This window comes from Garra rufa, chromosome 6 (genome assembly GCF_049309525.1).
Source record: "Garra rufa chromosome 6, GarRuf1.0, whole genome shotgun sequence".
NCBI classification, from domain to species: Eukaryota; Metazoa; Chordata; class Actinopteri; order Cypriniformes; family Cyprinidae; genus Garra; species Garra rufa.
Genome location: NC_133366.1, coordinates 14,558,638 through 14,577,289, shown reverse-complemented (window position 1 = coordinate 14,577,289; position 18,652 = coordinate 14,558,638). Strand labels below are relative to the sequence as shown.

At 37.7% G+C, this 18,652-nt stretch overlaps 1 protein-coding gene and 1 long non-coding RNA gene across 2 annotated transcripts; both read left to right on the top strand.

Annotated features, from left to right (window-relative positions):
* The first annotated feature begins 447 nt into the window (after positions 1-447).
* On the top strand, positions 448-17,568 carry LOC141337526 (uncharacterized). Its single transcript, XR_012355767.1, has 2 exons — positions 448-783; positions 17,045-17,568. It is a non-coding gene; the product is annotated as an uncharacterized lncRNA (long non-coding RNA).
* sox1b (SRY-box transcription factor 1b) lies at positions 12,169-14,551 on the top strand. The gene has a single exon (XM_073842007.1). The coding sequence runs from the start codon at positions 12,612-12,614 to the stop codon at positions 13,632-13,634; it is 1,023 nt and encodes a 340-aa protein (XP_073698108.1). The 5' UTR covers positions 12,169-12,611; the 3' UTR covers positions 13,635-14,551.
* Positions 17,569-18,652: the final 1,084 nt, after the last annotated feature.

The following is an 18,652-nucleotide window of genomic DNA, read 5'->3' as shown; positions in this document are numbered from 1 at the left end:
CACGTTCTAACCCCATAATAATACAGGACCTCTGGGGAATAAAGCTGCTCTCTTTTTCCCACATCCCACCGTGCTCTGGGGTGCCTTTTTGTTTACACTGCCCTCACAATGAAGGCTATAGTGGCAGCCGAACAAGCTTGTATGGGAGTGTTCTGGGCCTGAATGTACAGCCTGCCATCGGCCCTGCTCTGAATAAGCCCCTTTGAATATTGCCAAGACCCCCGCTTGCATTGTTCCGCATTATTCCCCATACAATAGATATCACACTTTGGAAGTAATTTTTAAAAAAAAGGGATGGGTGAATCAAAATAGTGGTAGCTTTTAGCTTTTGTTTTCTCTCTCTCTCTCTTTTCTTTCACCCGTCTAGCTCTCTTTCTTTCTTTTTTTCTTTTGCTTCGTGCCCGCCCCGCATTCTCTCTTCTCTCTCGCCGGTTTTTCCCCCGGCGGCTCATTCAGAGTTCTCCATTATAGCGGCAAATTAAATAAACCACTCCATTGCCTAAAGAGGCTGGGGCCCGGACTCAACCAGCCTAGTTTGCGAGGACCAAGGGAGCGAGGCAGGCGCGCACGCTGGGAGAGAGCGCACCTCACTGGGCTTTACTCCACCTCGCTCGTGGTTCTTCAGGCTGGACGAACGAAACGGTTTGAGACGAAGCGGAGGATGAGGAGTGGATGGGGGGGAAGCGAAAGGTCCCCACCCACCCCTCTGTCTCCAGTGGAGATGGGGAGAAGGACAAAGGAGCTCTCTCCTTCCTCCAGCCCCCCTCCTCAAAAGGGCAGCAGGTACGGGGCATGGATTTTTTTCCCCCGAGGTGGGTCGTGGGATGCTGGGGCAGTTGTAGGGGGGACAAAAGGGGTTTATCTGAAGACCTCTTCTGGGGATAGGTTAATTGTGAACCGGCTTCTCAGAAATGTCAGGAGAAAAGTGCACAGCAGCCATGACAGAGGAAGAGTTACTCAGTGTCAGACTCAGTTTTGTGCAAATGTTGCGAAATACAGGAAGTGTTTATGTTGTGACGATATTTGTGCTGGAATTGTTTTTGCTTTTTTGTTAAGATTCAGTCTTCAGGGTGTATGTGATTTTGTTTAAAGGAGCTGTATTCTTTTGGAAGACACTTAAATGTTAGCCAGTTTCTTCATACTTTAATGGTTTCCCAATTTTGAATACAGATGTTGAAGCAACAGGTGCAAGTGGAGCTTACACTTGGCCTTCATTAGGAGTAATTCTTTGCTTATGAATTATGAATAACCATCATGTTTTTGAGGTGTACTGAGATATCATGTCTTTTCAGTTGTGTGTGTGTGTGTGTATATATATATATATATATATATATATATATATATATATATTAATATAAATGTTGTTATATCTTTTAATATTTTTGTAGTTTTTTATATTGAAGAATATATATATATATATATATATATATATATATATATATATTTATTGAAGAATATATATAAATATAATATATTTTGTAAATTTTTAGGTTTATATGTAATATATATATATATATATATATATATATATATATATATATATATATATATAGTCAAATTAAAAATTATTCAGACACCAGATATAATACTCAAAATTTATTCTGACACCAGATATTATACCCAAACATTCTTCATACAGTGGACTACCAGTAAAATCAATACAAATTTAGGACCAAAAATTTGATTCAACATTTTGGCATATGTTTTGTTACATGCCTTTCTATCAAAGTTATCTAACATTATGAAGATGAATTTTTTATGAAACAGTTTAACTCTGAGTTCTTGTCAAATTGTATTACCATTTTCCAAGCTATAGTGAATAAACTGTTATAATGTGAGAAATGTTGAAGGTGTCTGAATAAATTTTAGTTTGACTGTATATATATGTATATACTTGTGTAGAGAACCTTTTGTGTAATGATAAGACTCCATGATCTTAAAGGTTCTTCATGGAACCATGGATGTCAATAAAGGACTTTTATTTTTAAGAGTGCATTCAGAAGGTTCAGCATGTTCATTTTTTATACCGATTATTTTCTGCATTAAATTAGACTTGTAATTACAGTTTAAATACTATATATGTGACCCTGGACCACAAAACCAGTCTTAAGTAGCATGGGTATATTTGTAGCAATAGCCAAAAATACATTGTATGGGTCAAAATTATCAATTTTTCTTTTATGCCAAAAATCAAGCATATTAAGTAAAGATCATGTTCCATGAAGATATTTTGTAAATTTTCTACCATAAATATATAGAAACTTGATTTTTGATTAGTAATATGCATTGCTAAGAACTTCATTTGGACAACTTGTAAGGCGATTTTGTCAATATTTAGATTTTTTTGCACCCTCAGATTCCAGGTTTTCAAATACTTGTATCTCAGACGAACATTGTCCTATTTTAACAAACAGTATATCAATAGAAAGCTTATTTACTCAGCTTTCAGATGATGTAAGAATCTCAATTTCGACAAATTTACACTTATGACTGGTTTTGTGGTCCAGGGTCACATATACAGTCCCTTATTACAAGCTGCAATTTGACTGCTTTCTACATCTGATTTTCTTCACTCTGAGAAGCATCTCAGAACCTAGTTGTGATAGCATAGAAAATCAGTTATCAAAAAAAAAAGAGAGAGACACTAGTAGAGAGCTAAAGAGAGACTAAAAGGACTAATGGACAGCCTCTGAGAGAGACAAAGGGAAGGAAAGGCCAGGTAGTGAGAGGTTGGCTTTGAGCACCGTTGGGCATCAGTCTGGATGGACCAGGAGAGATGACCTCATTTACAATGTCTGAAGACTAAAAGAGGAAAAGGAAGAGGTGGGGAGTTTGAAGAGGGGCCGTCCCGCTGAGCCGCTCACACTTAGCCCCGCTGGGATCCGATCAGGGCCCAAACTAGCATCAGACGGGGGGTCTAGTTGTCTCCTCCCTGCCCTTTCTGCCAAAAGAGAAAAGAAAGAGGTCCACTGAAAGTTCCACTCCAGCCGCTGGGGAAGAAAAGAGAGGGAGGGCGGCCAGCTAATGTGGCCCATGTGAGGACTGAGGGTGAAGTGCTTGAGATGTAGGGAGAGCTGGCAGGTAGGGGATGAGATATTTTGAGCAAGGGAGACTTGGGCAAATGTACAAAATGCTTGAAAGATACAGAGAAAAAAAGTAAGAGAGAGGGAGAGCTGAGGTCAGGGGCTCCCTCTGAGGTCTGACATTTGAGGCTAAGGACTGTTTTACGAGTGTTGTTAGCGTGTCAGGTCCAATTTGCAGGGCTTACAGGGCAGGGTTAAATAAGATTAGCAGCTTTACACACGTTTACCAGATTCCGCTGCCGCCTGCGTTTCACCATAGTTTAATAGTCAGCTGTGTTTTCCTCTCAGCAGGGTCTCTCAGAAAAACAGCTTTGATTTTAGTTTTTTGCTTTAATTTTGTCTGCATTATGGTTTTTTAGATAGTTTTGAATTAATAGGGTGGTGTTGGTAAAATCTGAAACAAGAAAATAATTATATTAAGATTGAAATTGTAAGATTTTTTTTGGAAGTCTTTTATATTCATCAAGGCTGCACTTATTTAAATAACGACAAAAATACCAATAATATGGTGAAATTTTACAATATTAAATCATTTAAATATAATTTATAGTGTAATTTATTCCTGTGATGCAAAGCTGAATTTTCAGCATCATTACTCCAGTCTTCAGTTTCACATGATCCTTCAGAAATGATTTCCTGCTCAAAAACATTTATTATTAATACCAATGTTGAAAGCAGTCGTGCTGCTTAATATTTTTACAGTGATCATTTCTTTCAGGATTTTTTAATGAATATAATCTTTAAAAAAAATATCTTTGCTGTCACATTTGATGAATTTTGTGTTCTTACTGAAAAAAAGTATTAATTTCTCAAAAAAATAAAAGAATAAAAAAATATTAAATTCTTATTTTTAAAATCTTTCATAAACGTTTGAATGGTAATATATATATTTTTAAACTGTGAAGTAGCAGTATATCATTGTAATATTAGTTGAACTGCTATTAACTTTTGCTGATTGAAGTAAAAAGTTTTTTTGAACAGTCAGAATTTTAATGTTTTTTTTTTTTTAAAGAATTCTCTTTTGGTCACCAAGCCTGCATTTATTTGATCAAAATACAGCAAAAGCTGTAATTTTGTTAAATATTTTTACTATTTAAAATAACTGCTTTTTGTTTTAATATTTTAAATTGTAATTTATTCTTGTGCTCAAAGCTACATTTTCAGCATAATTACAGTCTTCAGTGCCACATGATCCTTCAGAAATAATTTTAATATGCTGATTTGCTGTTCAAAAAACACTTTTTATTATTATGAATATTTAAAACAGTTAAATACACCTTTTTAGGATTCTTTGATGAATAGAAAAATCCAAACATTAGCATTTTTTCTGAAATAAAATGCTTTTGTAACATTATACACTATACTATTCAAAAGCTTGGAGTCAGTATTTTTTTTTTTTAAGAAAGAAATTCTAGAAATGAATACTTTTATTTAAAAAGGGTGCTTTAAATTGATCAAAAGTGAAGATAAAGACATTTATAATGTTACAAAATATTTCTATTTCAGATAAATGCTGTTCTTCTGAATTTTCTATTCATCAAAGAAACCTGAAAAATTCTGTTCGGCTGTTTTCAACATAATAAATGTTTTTGAGCAAAAGGATTTCTCAAGGATTGTGTGACTGGACTAATGATGCTAAAAATTCAGCTTTGAAATCACAAGAATAAAATATATAAAAAAAAATATTCAAATAGAAAACATTATTTTATATAGTAAAAATATTTTACATTTTTTACTGTATTTGCTGTACTTTAGATCAGGCTTGGTGAGCAAAAAAAAAAATGTCTTTATAAAACATTAAAAATCTTACAGTTCAAAAACTTTTGACTGATAGTGTCAGAGTTCATATGATGCTGCAAATTATTTCTATACATTTCTGAAAAAACTTATATGACTAAAGTACTTTACCAAGCACATCTCGAAATCACTGCAAGTGTCCGGTCTCCAGTACAATATCTCCCTCCTCCCTGCTCGACTACAGTACTCATTATTGCTCTGGCTCATTTCTCTCTCACTGAGCGGCGCAGTGGCAGGGCAGCATCACATTTAATTTAATTAGTCCAGCTGCACTGGCACTTGCGCCATTGGCTGGTATTGTCAGCACGTTTCGTACCGTGGCACACACAATCACTGATTGCTTTCAGATAGGGAGAAATATAATTAGGGTTTTGGAATGGCAGAGAGAGAGGGGAGAGAAGGAGGGGTGTGAGGGGGTATATTAGAGCCTTATTAGTTTCATTTGAAATCTGTAGATAAATAGGAAAGTTTTATTTGAGGCGTAATGAGATTGTAGCTATTTGGACAAGGATGGCTGACCCTTGTACATGGATTACAGAGGGATTATGGGTAATAACACGCCATGGCTGTGAGAAGTGGGGTATTGATCTGAGGCGTCTTTGATGTTTGCTACTGAAGAAACACTGCTACTTCTCACCTCCAGACACATTGCAATTCAAATGCCAGTATATTGAAACGGCACTGTGAGTGTAGTTGTTTCCGTTTCTGTCAAAATGCAACTGAATAATTTAAATTCAGTCCAGATCTTTTCTCACTCACCTTCAAGTCCTTATTTCATTTATCATCTACCTTTTGGAGCCCCATCCACTGGCAACAAAATACAAAAGTACATCAGCTAACAAGGCCCAGCTGCAAAGTGGTTAACCAGAGATACCTTTCTTTCTCTCCACTGGTGCATAGCAACCACTGTGCAGAGCAAAAAGCCTTTTCCTTTCTTTATTTTACTACGTGAGCCACAAAACTCCTGTATGAAGACACTTGTGCTTTGTCAAACAGCCATCGGAATGACACCGTCATAACCCTCTAATGAACCATGTGAGGCCTGAGCATAATTGGGTGCAAGCTGACATTGTTGAATACAGTATAAGAGAATAACCTCAGTGAAATCTGCTGACTGCTCATTATGCTCATTGGGTATAAATAAAAAGTGGTGAATAAAGCAGAATGGGAAATTGTTCGAATGGATCAGTATTTTATCGAATTTTTAAAAATGACCCCTTTCAAAAGTTTACATATGCTTGATTCTTAATACTGTGTTGTTACCTGAATGATCCACAGCTGTGTTTTTGTTTAGTGATAGTTGTTCATGAGTCCCTTGTTTGTCCTGAACAGTTAAACTGCTTGCTGTTCTTCAGAAAAACCCTTCAGGTCCCACAAATTATTTGGTTTTTCAGCTTTTTTTGTGTATTTAAACCCTTTCCAACAATGACTGTATGATTTTGAGATCCATCTTTTCACTCTGAGGGACTCATATGCAACTATTACATAAGGTTCATATGCTCACTGATGCTTCAGAAGGAAAAGGGGTGTAAACTTTTGAACAGAATGAAGATGTGTACATTTTTCCTAAATATTTTTTATTTTGACTAAATATGTAAAAAAAAAAAAAAAAAATCATTTAGCACTGCCCTTCAGAAGCTATAGAAGATACTTGAATGTTTCCCAGAAGACAAAATAAGTTAAATTTACCCTGATCTTCGTTGTCCTCAGTGTCAAAAGATGGATCTCAAAATCATACAGTCATTGTTGGAAAGGGTTTAAATACACAAAAATGCTGAAAAACCACAGAATTTGTGGGGCCTGAAGGATTTTTCTGAAGAACAGCAGGCAGTTAAACTGTTCAGGACAAACAAGGGAATTATAAACTATTAATAAAAAATAAAAAAACCCAGCTGTGGATCATTCAGGTAACAACACAGTATTAAGAATCAAGTGTATGTAAACTTTTGAACAGGGTCATTTTTATAAATTCAACTATTATTTTCTCTTGTGGACAAAATGTAAATGTCTTTTTTTGTGAAATATCTTATTCAGGTCAGTACTAAATAAAAAATAACATGAATTTTGCAGTTTCTGTAAGGTGTATGTAAACTTTTGACCTCAACTGTGCATATTGTTCTACACAGTTAGATTTGTAGAAAAGTTGTACATTTCACTGTGAACATGCTGTGACTTGTATGAAAGGTTATTTTAAATAGACGTTGCAATATCTGTGTAGTGTTCTTGTATTTATGTGCTTTACCTGTGCTTTCTGTGGGGCTAAAATTAGCAACCAGTCATTTCGTATTACCTTTTATTATCTAGACTGAATATCTATTTACAAAGTCAGCTGACTAGTTCAGGAACTGATCATTTATTCACACTTATTTTGTTTTTAAACTCTGTGATTTTTCTTTCTTCGGTGGAGCATCGAAGGATTTATAGCACAATTTATACACAAGTCCAAGCCGCATGTTTCCATAAAGCGGTCATGGCCTCAGAAGACTCTGAATATAATACATAACCCATGAATTTCTTGTCTGATGTTTTTATGGATGCAGATGAGTTTGTTTCTTCATCTAAACAGATTTGGAGAAATTTAGCATTGCATCATTTGCTCACCAGTGGATCCTTTGCAGTGAATGGGTGCCGTCAGAATGACAGTCCAAACTACTGATAAAAACATCACAATAATCCACAAGACTCCAGTCCATCAATTAACATCTTGTGAAATAAAAAGCTATATGTTTATAAGAAACAAATCCATCTTTTAAATCGTTTTCAACTTAAACCAAACCTAAAATGCATATTGATGGATTAATGATGGATTTGTTCCTTACAAACATTACAAACTTACAAACATCTTTTCACTTCACAAGATGTTAACTGATAGACTGGAGTCGTGTGGATTACTTGTGTATTATCGTGATGTTTTTATCGCCTGTTTGGGCTCTAATAATAACGGCACCCATACACTACAGTGATGAGCAAGCGATTTAATGCTAAATTTCTCTAAATCTGTGTTGTGATGAAGAAACAAACTCATTTACATCTCTTGGATTCAGCAAAAAATCATTTTTGGGTGAACTATTCCTTTAAAGCTCAATTTATTACATTCAACAGACTGAATGATTCCTTTTACAAGAGCAGTCTTAAATCTCAAACAACAGCCATATATCTTAAGGATTCAAATGTGTGCTTAATATGATCCTATTTTTTTAAGTGTAAACATTATATTCTCTTAGAGGCCACTGAACATCATCTTATAATGTTATATTATTTTTCTGTATGGGTTTCTTTAAAGCGTTCATGCAGCTATACCATGGCATGTATCCGACGCCATGTGGAGAACTATTAACTATAGTCGAGGCGTTGGGATTTTACCTTCCGCCCATACAGTAGAACTGACAGCAGCTGTGACGGGTAGCTTAAGTAAGCCATCTGCTGTAAAAAGAATGCCTTTGATACCATTAGCCCCCGTGGCGCGCTAACATGTTGTTTCTAGAAGCTTCAGCTGATCCTGTGAAGCTGGCTGTGGTGGGAGACGACTGTGGGCTTAGAGATTCCTGCGCTAACAGCAGGGAGATGTGCGCATGCAGGCGGAAAACCATACAGTGATCATAGTCTGCGTGTGTGAGTGTGTGTTCATCTGCACAACCTTTGATCTTCTGATGAGCTGCTAATTTGGTCTCAAGGCCAGTTAGTAAGCAACACTGTGTGTGAACGTGTTTCCATCTTTTTCCTTGATTGTTTATCCTGTTGTTCCCCCTGAGAGTCATGTTCTGAAACACATTTAGCATATGTATGGCTTATGATAACTAATTAATTAAACTCTTAAAGGGACAGTTCGCCCAAATATTGAAATTCTGTCATTTATTCACCCTCATTTCGTTACAAACCTGTATGCATTTCTTTACTCTGAGGGACGCAAAAGTAGATATTTTGAAAAATATCTCATTTATTTATTATATTATATAGTTTGTCCATACAGTCAAAATCAGTTGGTTTATTGTTCATTATCATTGTACAGGACAAAAATGGTTAAAACATTCTTAAAATGTTGTATTTGGTTTTGAAGGTGAGATGAAGGTGTGTGAATGATGAAATAACTTATATACAGTTGAAGTCAAAAGTTTACATACACCTTGCAGAATCTGCAAAATGTTCATTATTTTGCCAAAATATGTTATTTTTTATTTAGTACTGACCTGAATAAGATATTTCACATAAAATAAGTTTACATATAGTCCACAAGAGAAAAAAATAGTTGCATTTATAAAAATGACCCTGTTCAAAAGTTTACATACACTTGATTCTTAATACTGTGTTTCTACCTGAATGATCCACAACTGTTTTTTTGTTAGTGATAGTAATGAGTCCCTTGTTTGTCCTGAACAGTTAAACTGCCTGCTGTTCTTCAGAAAAATCCTTCAGGTCCCACTAATTCTTTGGTTTTTCATTTTTGTGTATTTGAACCCTTTTTTATTTTGTCTTCTGGGAAACATGTAAGTATCTTCTGCAGCTTCTTAAGGGCAGTACTAAATAAAAAATATGACATTTAGGCAAAATAAGAAAAATGTAAACATCTTCATTCTGTTCAAAAGTTTTCACCCCCTGGCTCTTAATGCATCGTGTTTCCTTCTGAGGCATGAGTGAGCGTTTGAACCTTCTGAACCTTCTGTAATAGTTGCAGTCCCTCAGTTGTCCTCAGTGTGAAAAGATGGATTTCAAAGTCATACAGTCATTGTTGGAAAGGGTTCAAATACAAAACAAAAATGTTGAAAAACCAAAGTTTGCGGGACCTGAAGGATTTTTCTAAAGAACAGCAGGCAGTTTAACTGTTCAGGACAAATAAGGGACTCATGAACAACTATCACTATCAGTTGTAGATCATTCAAGTAACAGTATTAGGAATCAAGCGTATGTAAACTTTTGAACAGGGTCAATTATCCATTAGCACCATTAGTCTTATTAGCTGGCTATGTGAAAGAATGTGATAAAGATGGAGTAACCCCACTATTTGCGATATAATATCTACCTCAGTGTATTTGGCTTCTGTTACTGCTGAGATTTACAAAAGATTAATACACATTTCCTCCATGCTTTATTATGGACCCCAGTAGCTTTATACTAGGATAGTGCCTCATGCATTTAGGAAATCTTCCAGACAACCTGAATAAACTGAGATTATATTGAGATATTGTGTAAAATGGATGTCACACACTTCGTGTGACTGTTGATTCAGTGAAGGTCATAGATGTGCAAATGTGCTTCTTCTCCTGAGCATAACCCTATCATCCTCCCATCCCTTTATCCTCCTCTTCCACTCAGAGTGTCAGTGTCAACGTGTAAATCATACGAAAATAAGTCTGAAAATTGAAAACGAAGCTGGAAATATGTGCATGAGACAGCCCCTTCTCCCCCCACGCAGCCCTAGCTCGAGTCTCCCCCTCCCTTCCTGTCCAATTATGCTTAAAACGCGGTGGAGAGCAAGAACAGGCGCACCTGACAGATGTTGACCATTTTTAAACCCTGCTCGCTCTCACAAGTTCAAGAGACTCTCTAATTCACTTTGCAGTCGGGACATAACGGAGGACCGCCACTTACTGAGCTTTTGGAGCACAGACCAACACGCCAGGATTTTAGTGCTGTGATGCTCAGATCAGGATAGAAGCAACTTGCAGCTCACTAAGCTTATAGTGTGATTTCAATTATGTTTTTATTTTTCATAGGTTTTCTGTTTCTTTGCACTTTATTGTGTTTAGTCAGTGGTTCTCCAGCTTGTTTCTAAATAAATCATTACACAAGTAAAAGGACCTCTGATGTGCATTATCAATATTACATAAAAATTAACTTGTAAAATAACAATTTAAATAATAAATTCTACTGTGTTCAATTTTGCTTTGGTTTTTTAAACAAATTGACACATTAGCATATTTTTATTAACAATATATAAGCCTACATATAATTAGATTAGTCTTTTCTAAACTCTTAATACACGAGTTCATTTTACTTTGACTGGAGTCCTTCATTTAGCCTATTGATTTAAACAATCTGTATCTAAACCAGTTGTGTAATCCTACAAATATGCATAATTAACTAATGGCAACGCCTTTTCCAATTTCCCTGATGAGTATGATGATTAACACATTAACTCGGCGATATTTATTTTTCGCCTCAGTTCACAATTAATGGAGATATTCTGAGCAAGTCTTCTGTGAAATCCGAGCGATGCGCCTGCAACTCCCTCAACGCCTCCGTTCAATATCACGCACCTTTTCACGTCTGAACAGGGTTTTTGAAGTTCTTTGATTCTTAGATTTTCCATAACTATTTTACTGATTGACTCTTGACTGTTGGGGGGTTTCGTTTGTTTGCGTCCAGTAGACGGCGATCACAGTCTGTAAATTAATGTAGAGAACGATTGCCTTTTTTATCTGCACTTTATTTTGTTGACAAACTTAATGGCAGTCAAATCAAACCAAGCGCAGTGAACGTTCTGTGCGTATTATGCTTATAAAATGGTCTTCTGAAATGTGGACAATGTTGTCACCTTATTTTCCAGTGATGTCGAATTAAATTTTACATGTCAATTGTGGATTTATTATTTAATTCATTGGGATGAATTCAGACTTTATACTTCTTGTGATATTGCATTAAGTCAACGTTTCCAACACCTATAAAAAAGCGCTAGGAAATGACTCCAGCGTTGGGAAAGAATATGGCAGGTTACACCATTTACCTGTTTTTTTGCACACTAACAATTTTAGCTGCTCCCCACTTTGCACTTGATGACAAAAGGACACACATGGCACATGCACTAGGTGTGAGGCACCTGTTTCTTAGCAACAGTCACAACAGGAAAACACCTGTGGCATCAATTTATTCAAAGGGACTTTTAGGGATTGTGAAAAATATTGGAAACTGTGATGAACACTGCAAAAGGTACTGAGAAACAGAATGAACGAATTTATATATATATACACATTTATTTCTTTCCTACCTGGGACTTTTTAATGGATAAAAATGTTACGAAATGTTATGGTTAAAATGATTGAAACCGTTTATCAATATAATTGTTTAGACTTTTTTTCTGATTGAAAACCATATAGGACACTTAACAATAAAAAAATATTGCTCACATTTTTGATGTTCAGGCTCCATCGTTTCAAAAGGGACAAAAAAATCGGTAAATATTCGAGCAAAAAGTGACTGATTTATTGTTTATTTCAGCGAAAATTATCATTTGGAGATCATTTATCCCAAATAACATTTGTCAGCAGTGGTTTGTAGCCAACTGTTTACCTTCCGCGCGTTGCAGAAAAACCCTTCAGCTGCGCCTGTAGCGAGCGCGCTCTCTCCCTTGCGCGTCACCTGACCATGAGCCATATGCAAATCGGCCCCGTCCTCAAACGCCATTGGCTCTCTCTCACTCATTTATTCCCTGTCAACTCGCATCATATGGCCGCTCTCCCACTAACTTTTCAAGCCCTACCGCTGAAAGTAGCTCAAAGACAATTCTGCACTGGATGTGAAAATCAGCCGAGAGGAAGTTCGAATTAAACAAAGGGGAGACGAGTAGCTGCAAAGTTACCATCTATCTATCTATCTATCCTCTGTCTGGATTGTACCGATCTCTTCGGTTCGAGTGGCCTCTTTTGTTATTAAGAGGTGCTACACGTGTGTGCCTGCCAGGGAACGGGGTCGGGTGAATGTTTCTGTGTGTGAGCTGAGCAAGTTAAATCCAGGTGAATGTATAGCATGATGATGGAAACGGACTTGCATTCCCCGGGACCCCAGACTAACACAAACACGGGCCACACGGGACCCAACAGCGGCAGCAAAGTTAACCAAGACCGCGTCAAGAGACCCATGAACGCGTTCATGGTGTGGTCTCGGGGTCAGCGGAGAAAAATGGCTCAGGAGAACCCAAAGATGCACAACTCGGAGATCAGCAAGCGCCTCGGAGCGGAGTGGAAAGTCATGTCAGAGGCGGAGAAGCGACCCTTCATTGACGAGGCGAAAAGACTGCGCGCCATGCACATGAAGGAGCATCCGGATTACAAGTACCGACCCCGGAGGAAGACCAAGACCCTGCTCAAGAAGGACAAGTACTCTTTGGCGGGTGGCCTGCTTGCTGGATCAGGTGGCGGAGGCGGCGTGGGGCTGGGAATGGGGGCAGCGGGGGTCGGACAGAGGTTAGAGAGTCCGGTGGGTCACGGCGGCAGCACCGCGGCGAGCTACGCGCACATGAACGGCTGGACCAACGGCGCGTACTCGGGCCAGGTGGCGGCCGCCGCGGCTGCAGCCGCGATGATGCAGGAGGCGCAGCTCGCCTACAGCCAGCACCCGGGCAGCGGAGCGCATCACCACCACGGGCACCACCACCATCCACACAATCCCCAGCCTATGCACCGCTACGAAATGACGGCTCTCCAGTACAGCCCCATCTCAAACTCTCAGAGCTACATGAGCGCCTCGCCGTCAGGCTATGGGGGAATATCCTACACGCAACACCAAAACTCCAGCGTGGCTTCATCTGGGGCCATCGGCACGCTGAGCTCGCTGGTGAAGTCGGAGCCGAGCGTAAGTCCTCCCGTTACAGCTCACTCTCGAGCCCCTTGTCCTGGAGACTTGCGGGAGATGATAAGCATGTATTTACCGACGGCGGAGGCAGGGGACCCATCCGTTCAGAGCAGACTGCACGCTGTACCGCAGCACTATCAAAGTTCCACGACGGGCGTAAACGGAACCGTTCCACTGACACACATATGAAAAGATTTGCAACTACGCATCCAGACTCGAATAACCAAATATTTACCTCTTTTAGAGCATAACTACCTTTTTTTTGTACAGAATGTCTGTTCTTGTAAATTTGAAGGTGATATTATTTAAATATAATACTTAAATTGAAGGGGATGCTGTCTGAATAATTTGTCCGAAATTACACAATATGCGTGAGCTTTACACATTTTACGAGGGATTAATTCGTCTTTTGTATGTGGGTGTTTGTGTGTGTGAAAGAAAGAGACAGCGAGAGAGAGAGATGGTACTGTTAAAGACATAAAAAAGAGTGGGTGCTAGTGTAAAATATAGTCAAATGACAACGTTTTTAAAGTTTTCTAAGATTTTTCTCGATCCCAGTTTGATTTGTCAACACGTGAGTTACTGTATTTGATCTATTCCCTATTTGTTTGTTGTATTTTTCCTTGTACATTGTGAATATATTACAGAGAAAGATTGATACACATCTGTAAATATAATTCGGATTTGCCAGGAGAAAAAGGAAAACGTTTTGCGTTGATGTGAGAAGAATAAATTTCACTGCTTTTGCTGATTCTGGAAAGTTAGTTTGCTGTGTTGTTTTGATTTTATCCCATGGGAATCGCGATTAAGCAGGTGGAAACAATGTTAATGTTCCAATGTGAAAAGTTTATGTCTGTATAAACAACGAAACAGGGCATACAAATTTGATCTTTTTTATTTATGTATATTGTGACAAAACAGTGTACAACAACACATTTTAAAATGGAAAATATTTTGAGCAGAGGTTTAATCATCTAGGTATACATATAAACACGAATTTTAGCACTGAGGCGATCTAAAATATGAAAATATAAGCAATATGGGATCTGAAATGTTTCTGTGAGATTTGCTGTGAATCATATCAGTTTAGTTTAAAAGGAGACATTTGTATTATTTTTACTATTATTATTATTATTATTATTATTCACGTTTATATTTTGAAAGAATTTCCCATTGTTACATTACTCTGGCAAATTATTTAGATGAGACATTTACCGTTTTTAAGAAAATTAAACACATTAACAGTGTAAAATATGTCACTTGATTGAGTGTTCGTCTCTAAATAATTTTTAGACACTTGTGAGCTCTCCACTTAGACTTGAAGCTCGTGTTTGTGTCTGTCAAAATGAAACAACTTCAGATCGCAGGATAATAACTTTTTATTTGACTATTTTTGTTAACCGTGATCAGCTACTTTAATCTAAAGCTATTTTACAGTAAGGAAACCTTTTGTAATTTTCTTCATTTAGAAATCCTTCCGTGACGTTGTTGCGGTGTCCTGATGCAGATGGAGGTCAAAGTTCAAGACCTCTCAAAATAAAGAGTGTCCAATGAAAAAACGAAGAATAGAGAGCGAACCACATTATTCATTGTTCAATGGACCAACCCCTGTTTTTTTCCTGTGAGCCCCGGATTGTGCAGACATATGCTTTAAATCCGCTCCACTTCAATTAAATCCGCCTGGGTAACCCGCGAGCCACTCATGACTATATTTGCCGGATATGGAATAATTGCGTTCTAAACCCATGAATGGAATTAAAAATGTTAGTTTTTTACACTTTTAATATGCGTTTTAAAAAGAATTCTATTTTTTTTTTCGCCTTCCGGCTTATTTTCTTTTACTAAAATTGACAACCTAATTGAATCACTGGTGGGCCGTCAAGCAAATGTTGCTCGTATCCTCCGTGGGGTGTCAGTGGGATTAAGATGAATGCAGAGTGCGTGGCAGAGAGTGTTTTGTGTCAGGGAGAGAGGAGGATTAAACAACCCTAAAAGCTGAACCCCCGGGTCAGCGACAAGTCTCATTCTTATTACAATGACACCCACCGGAAGAGTGACGTGACGCGGGAGCTTTCCCGCAACAAGTAGCAGGATTCAGGGAGGTCTTTGGACCTCATTTTTTCAAACTCCGCAGACGACCGTGAGAATGTCGACGAAGTTTCACTTCAGTGTTTTAACAGAAGCTTATAAAACGAACGAATAACAAAACTCGATAATTTTACACAACGACAACTAGACAACATTTGTTCTTATTTTTTAGCCGTTTGGTTAGGGCGACACTTTACACAATTTTTATACACATTTCCCTCGTAATATTTAAAATGCTAATTTTAAATAATAAGCTTTGCCCTCGCATCACAAGGATAGGGCAATACACAACACTGCTTGCTGTTCATAGCAACGCGGATTTGCATTCAGAAACAAAACGAGTGAGCCCAGCATGGGCACCCGTCCAGCACACTGGCAAACCTCACCCTATTCACCTCCACCGTTTCCTGGCAGAGCAAAAAGAATACAACCGCAAATCTCACCAATAAATCTATAATAGCCAGACACACAAGACAGACCTTTATCACATTTACACCAAGTGAAATTGTGAAAATGGGCTTGTATTTTGTGATTTGTAAAACGGGCGATCCCTTGCACTCACTGTCCTAAATGTTCCTAATTAGCATCGGGTTTATCATAGCCGTGCATATTTTCTTGCCTCCTCAGAAAAAAAGCTGGTTGCCGTTCTGCTACGGAAGATTACGGAGACAGATTGCAGAGGACGAATGTGCAGCGCCAGATTAGCGGGGAATAGAAACAGCAACTGGGCCAATAAATTCCTTGCGCGGGCCTTATCGTGCAATTACACGTTGACATGTTTAACAATCTCGCGGTCTTTTTTGCTAATCCACAAACCCTCCAAGAGGCAAGAGACGTTACGCAGTTCAGTCGTTTCAGACGTGGTTAAATGTTTACTGAATACAACCTGAAAACTGTGCTAACATTTTTCACATAATATTATATTTTAGGGGACAGTTTTCTTTTCAACAATCTTTTCTCACGTTTAGATATCTAGAAACAAAAATATGTGACCCTGGACCACAAAACCAGTCTTAAGTAGCATGGGTATATTTGTAGCAATAACCAAAAATACATTATATGGGTCAAAATGATCGATTTATCTTTTATGCCAAAAATCATTGGGATGTTAAGTAGAGATCATGTTCCATAAAGATATTTTGTAAATGTCATACCGAAAATATATCAAAACTTCAATTTTGATTAGTAATATTCATTGCTAAGAATTTCACTTAAACAACTTTAAAGGCGATTTTCTCAATATTTAGATTTTTTTCAAATAGTTGTATCTCGGCCAAATATTGTCCTATCCTAACAAACCATACACCAATGGAAAGCCTATTTATACATGGTTTTTTTTTAAATGGACCCTTATGACTGGTTTTGTGGTCCATATTATTTTTGTTTACTTTATCACAACATCTACGTGTTTGTTAACTGTAAGTGAATCGCGATAACGTTGCAAATGCTGCTTTTTAAGACAATCTTTCCTCACTCCGTACTAAATGTGTCCATATGTTTGTCTTTCACAGATCTTCGTCCATTCATTGAGACCTAAGTACACTTGGAAGTGCCCTCAAAAATATACGTGATTGTCATGAAGACGTTGCAATGGAAATCTAAACCTGACACAGGGGAGAAGGATGACATTTAACACACTCTCACTCAAATGCCCTTTGTTATGTAATATACCACAAATATATGTAATGGACCATAAAACCAACATTGAAACAAATAGGCTTTGCATTGATGCATGTTTTGGTAGGATATGACAATATTTGGTCGAGATAAAACTACTTAAGAATCTGGAACCTGAGGGTGCAAAAAAATAAAAATACTGAGAAAGTCGCCTTTAAAGTTGTCCAAATGAAGTTTTTAGCAATGCATATTACTAATCAAAAATTTAGTTTTGGTATATTTACGGTAGGAAATTTTCAAAATGTCTGAATGGAACATGATCTTTACTTAATATCCTATAGATTTTTGGCAAAAGAAAAATCGATCATTTTGATTCATATGTATTGGCTATTGCTACAAATATACCCGTGCTACTTAAGACTGTCTGTTTGTCATATAAATATGGGTGGAGTAAAAGCTGTTTTAACCAACTGGCATAGTTTAAATTGGCTTTGCAGTTTGCAATGACTTAAAAATGAGCTAAATGTATAATTTATTAAGTGTGTCTTTGTTTCTGACAAATTGAACGCAAGGAGAAGGAACCCTTTAAGCACGTAATGTGTTTATGAGTGGTCCGAGGCTCTGGATAATTTATGAACGTCTTTACGTTCTACTTAGGTAGCGATGCTCGTAGAAAACGTGCCGTAGAGATTAAGTGGGACTAAAGTTATGCTCAGCGCAATTTGGGAAGCCCAGCCATTGGTAGTTAGCGAGTTATCTCTTTCTCTCGGTCTCTTTCCCCCGCATACACACGCTCTTACTTTCCCCTGTTACCAGTGTCCGCCTGTGTGGGGGCCTGCGGCGAAGTGATTGTGAGAGACTCTGTTGGAATTTGGCAGCGTGGCGGCTTTGGAACGGCGCCCCACGCTGACTGTCATTCAGCGGGCCTGCGCGACTCACTGTGCCGTTGGGAAGTGTCGCTCATCCGTGCACTCATTGGCCTTACAAAGCTGATTACAAGCATCAGCGAATTCCTGAAGGCAATGAGAGGCGATGCAGGTGCACGAGAGGGTAAGTTCCTGGTTGGAACATTTCGCGGATTTAGCTAAAAGTTGTGAACACCCAAAACAGCCTCACCCAATAAGACTTTGAGATGTAGTCCATCTGAGGCGCTGAGGTACAAAATATTTACCATTTCTGAAATAAACCTTTTTTCTCTGTATTATTGGGAGACTTACAATACTGAAAAAAGAGCAATATAGCATTGACCGTTCTTTGAGCTGTTTTGTTAACGTTATGTGCATTTAACAATTTTTAGTTCAACTTCGGGTTGAAAATGAAATGTTTAAATGTAATTATTTTCTAGGAATAGTTTCCTGAGACTGTTCATTAAACATTAAAAGTCTGAAATTCTTGAAATAAAAATGAGTTTTGTTTTTAAAATAAATAATATTTGAAAGCCATTGTCCGTGTGGCATAACAAACATGCAGGAAGGTATTTTAATATTATGTGACAACAAGCA

Coding starts and splice junctions, on each gene's coding strand:
- sox1b (XM_073842007.1), top strand. CDS start 12,612: ATGTATAGCATGATGATGGAAACGGACTTGCATTCCCCGGGACCCCAG.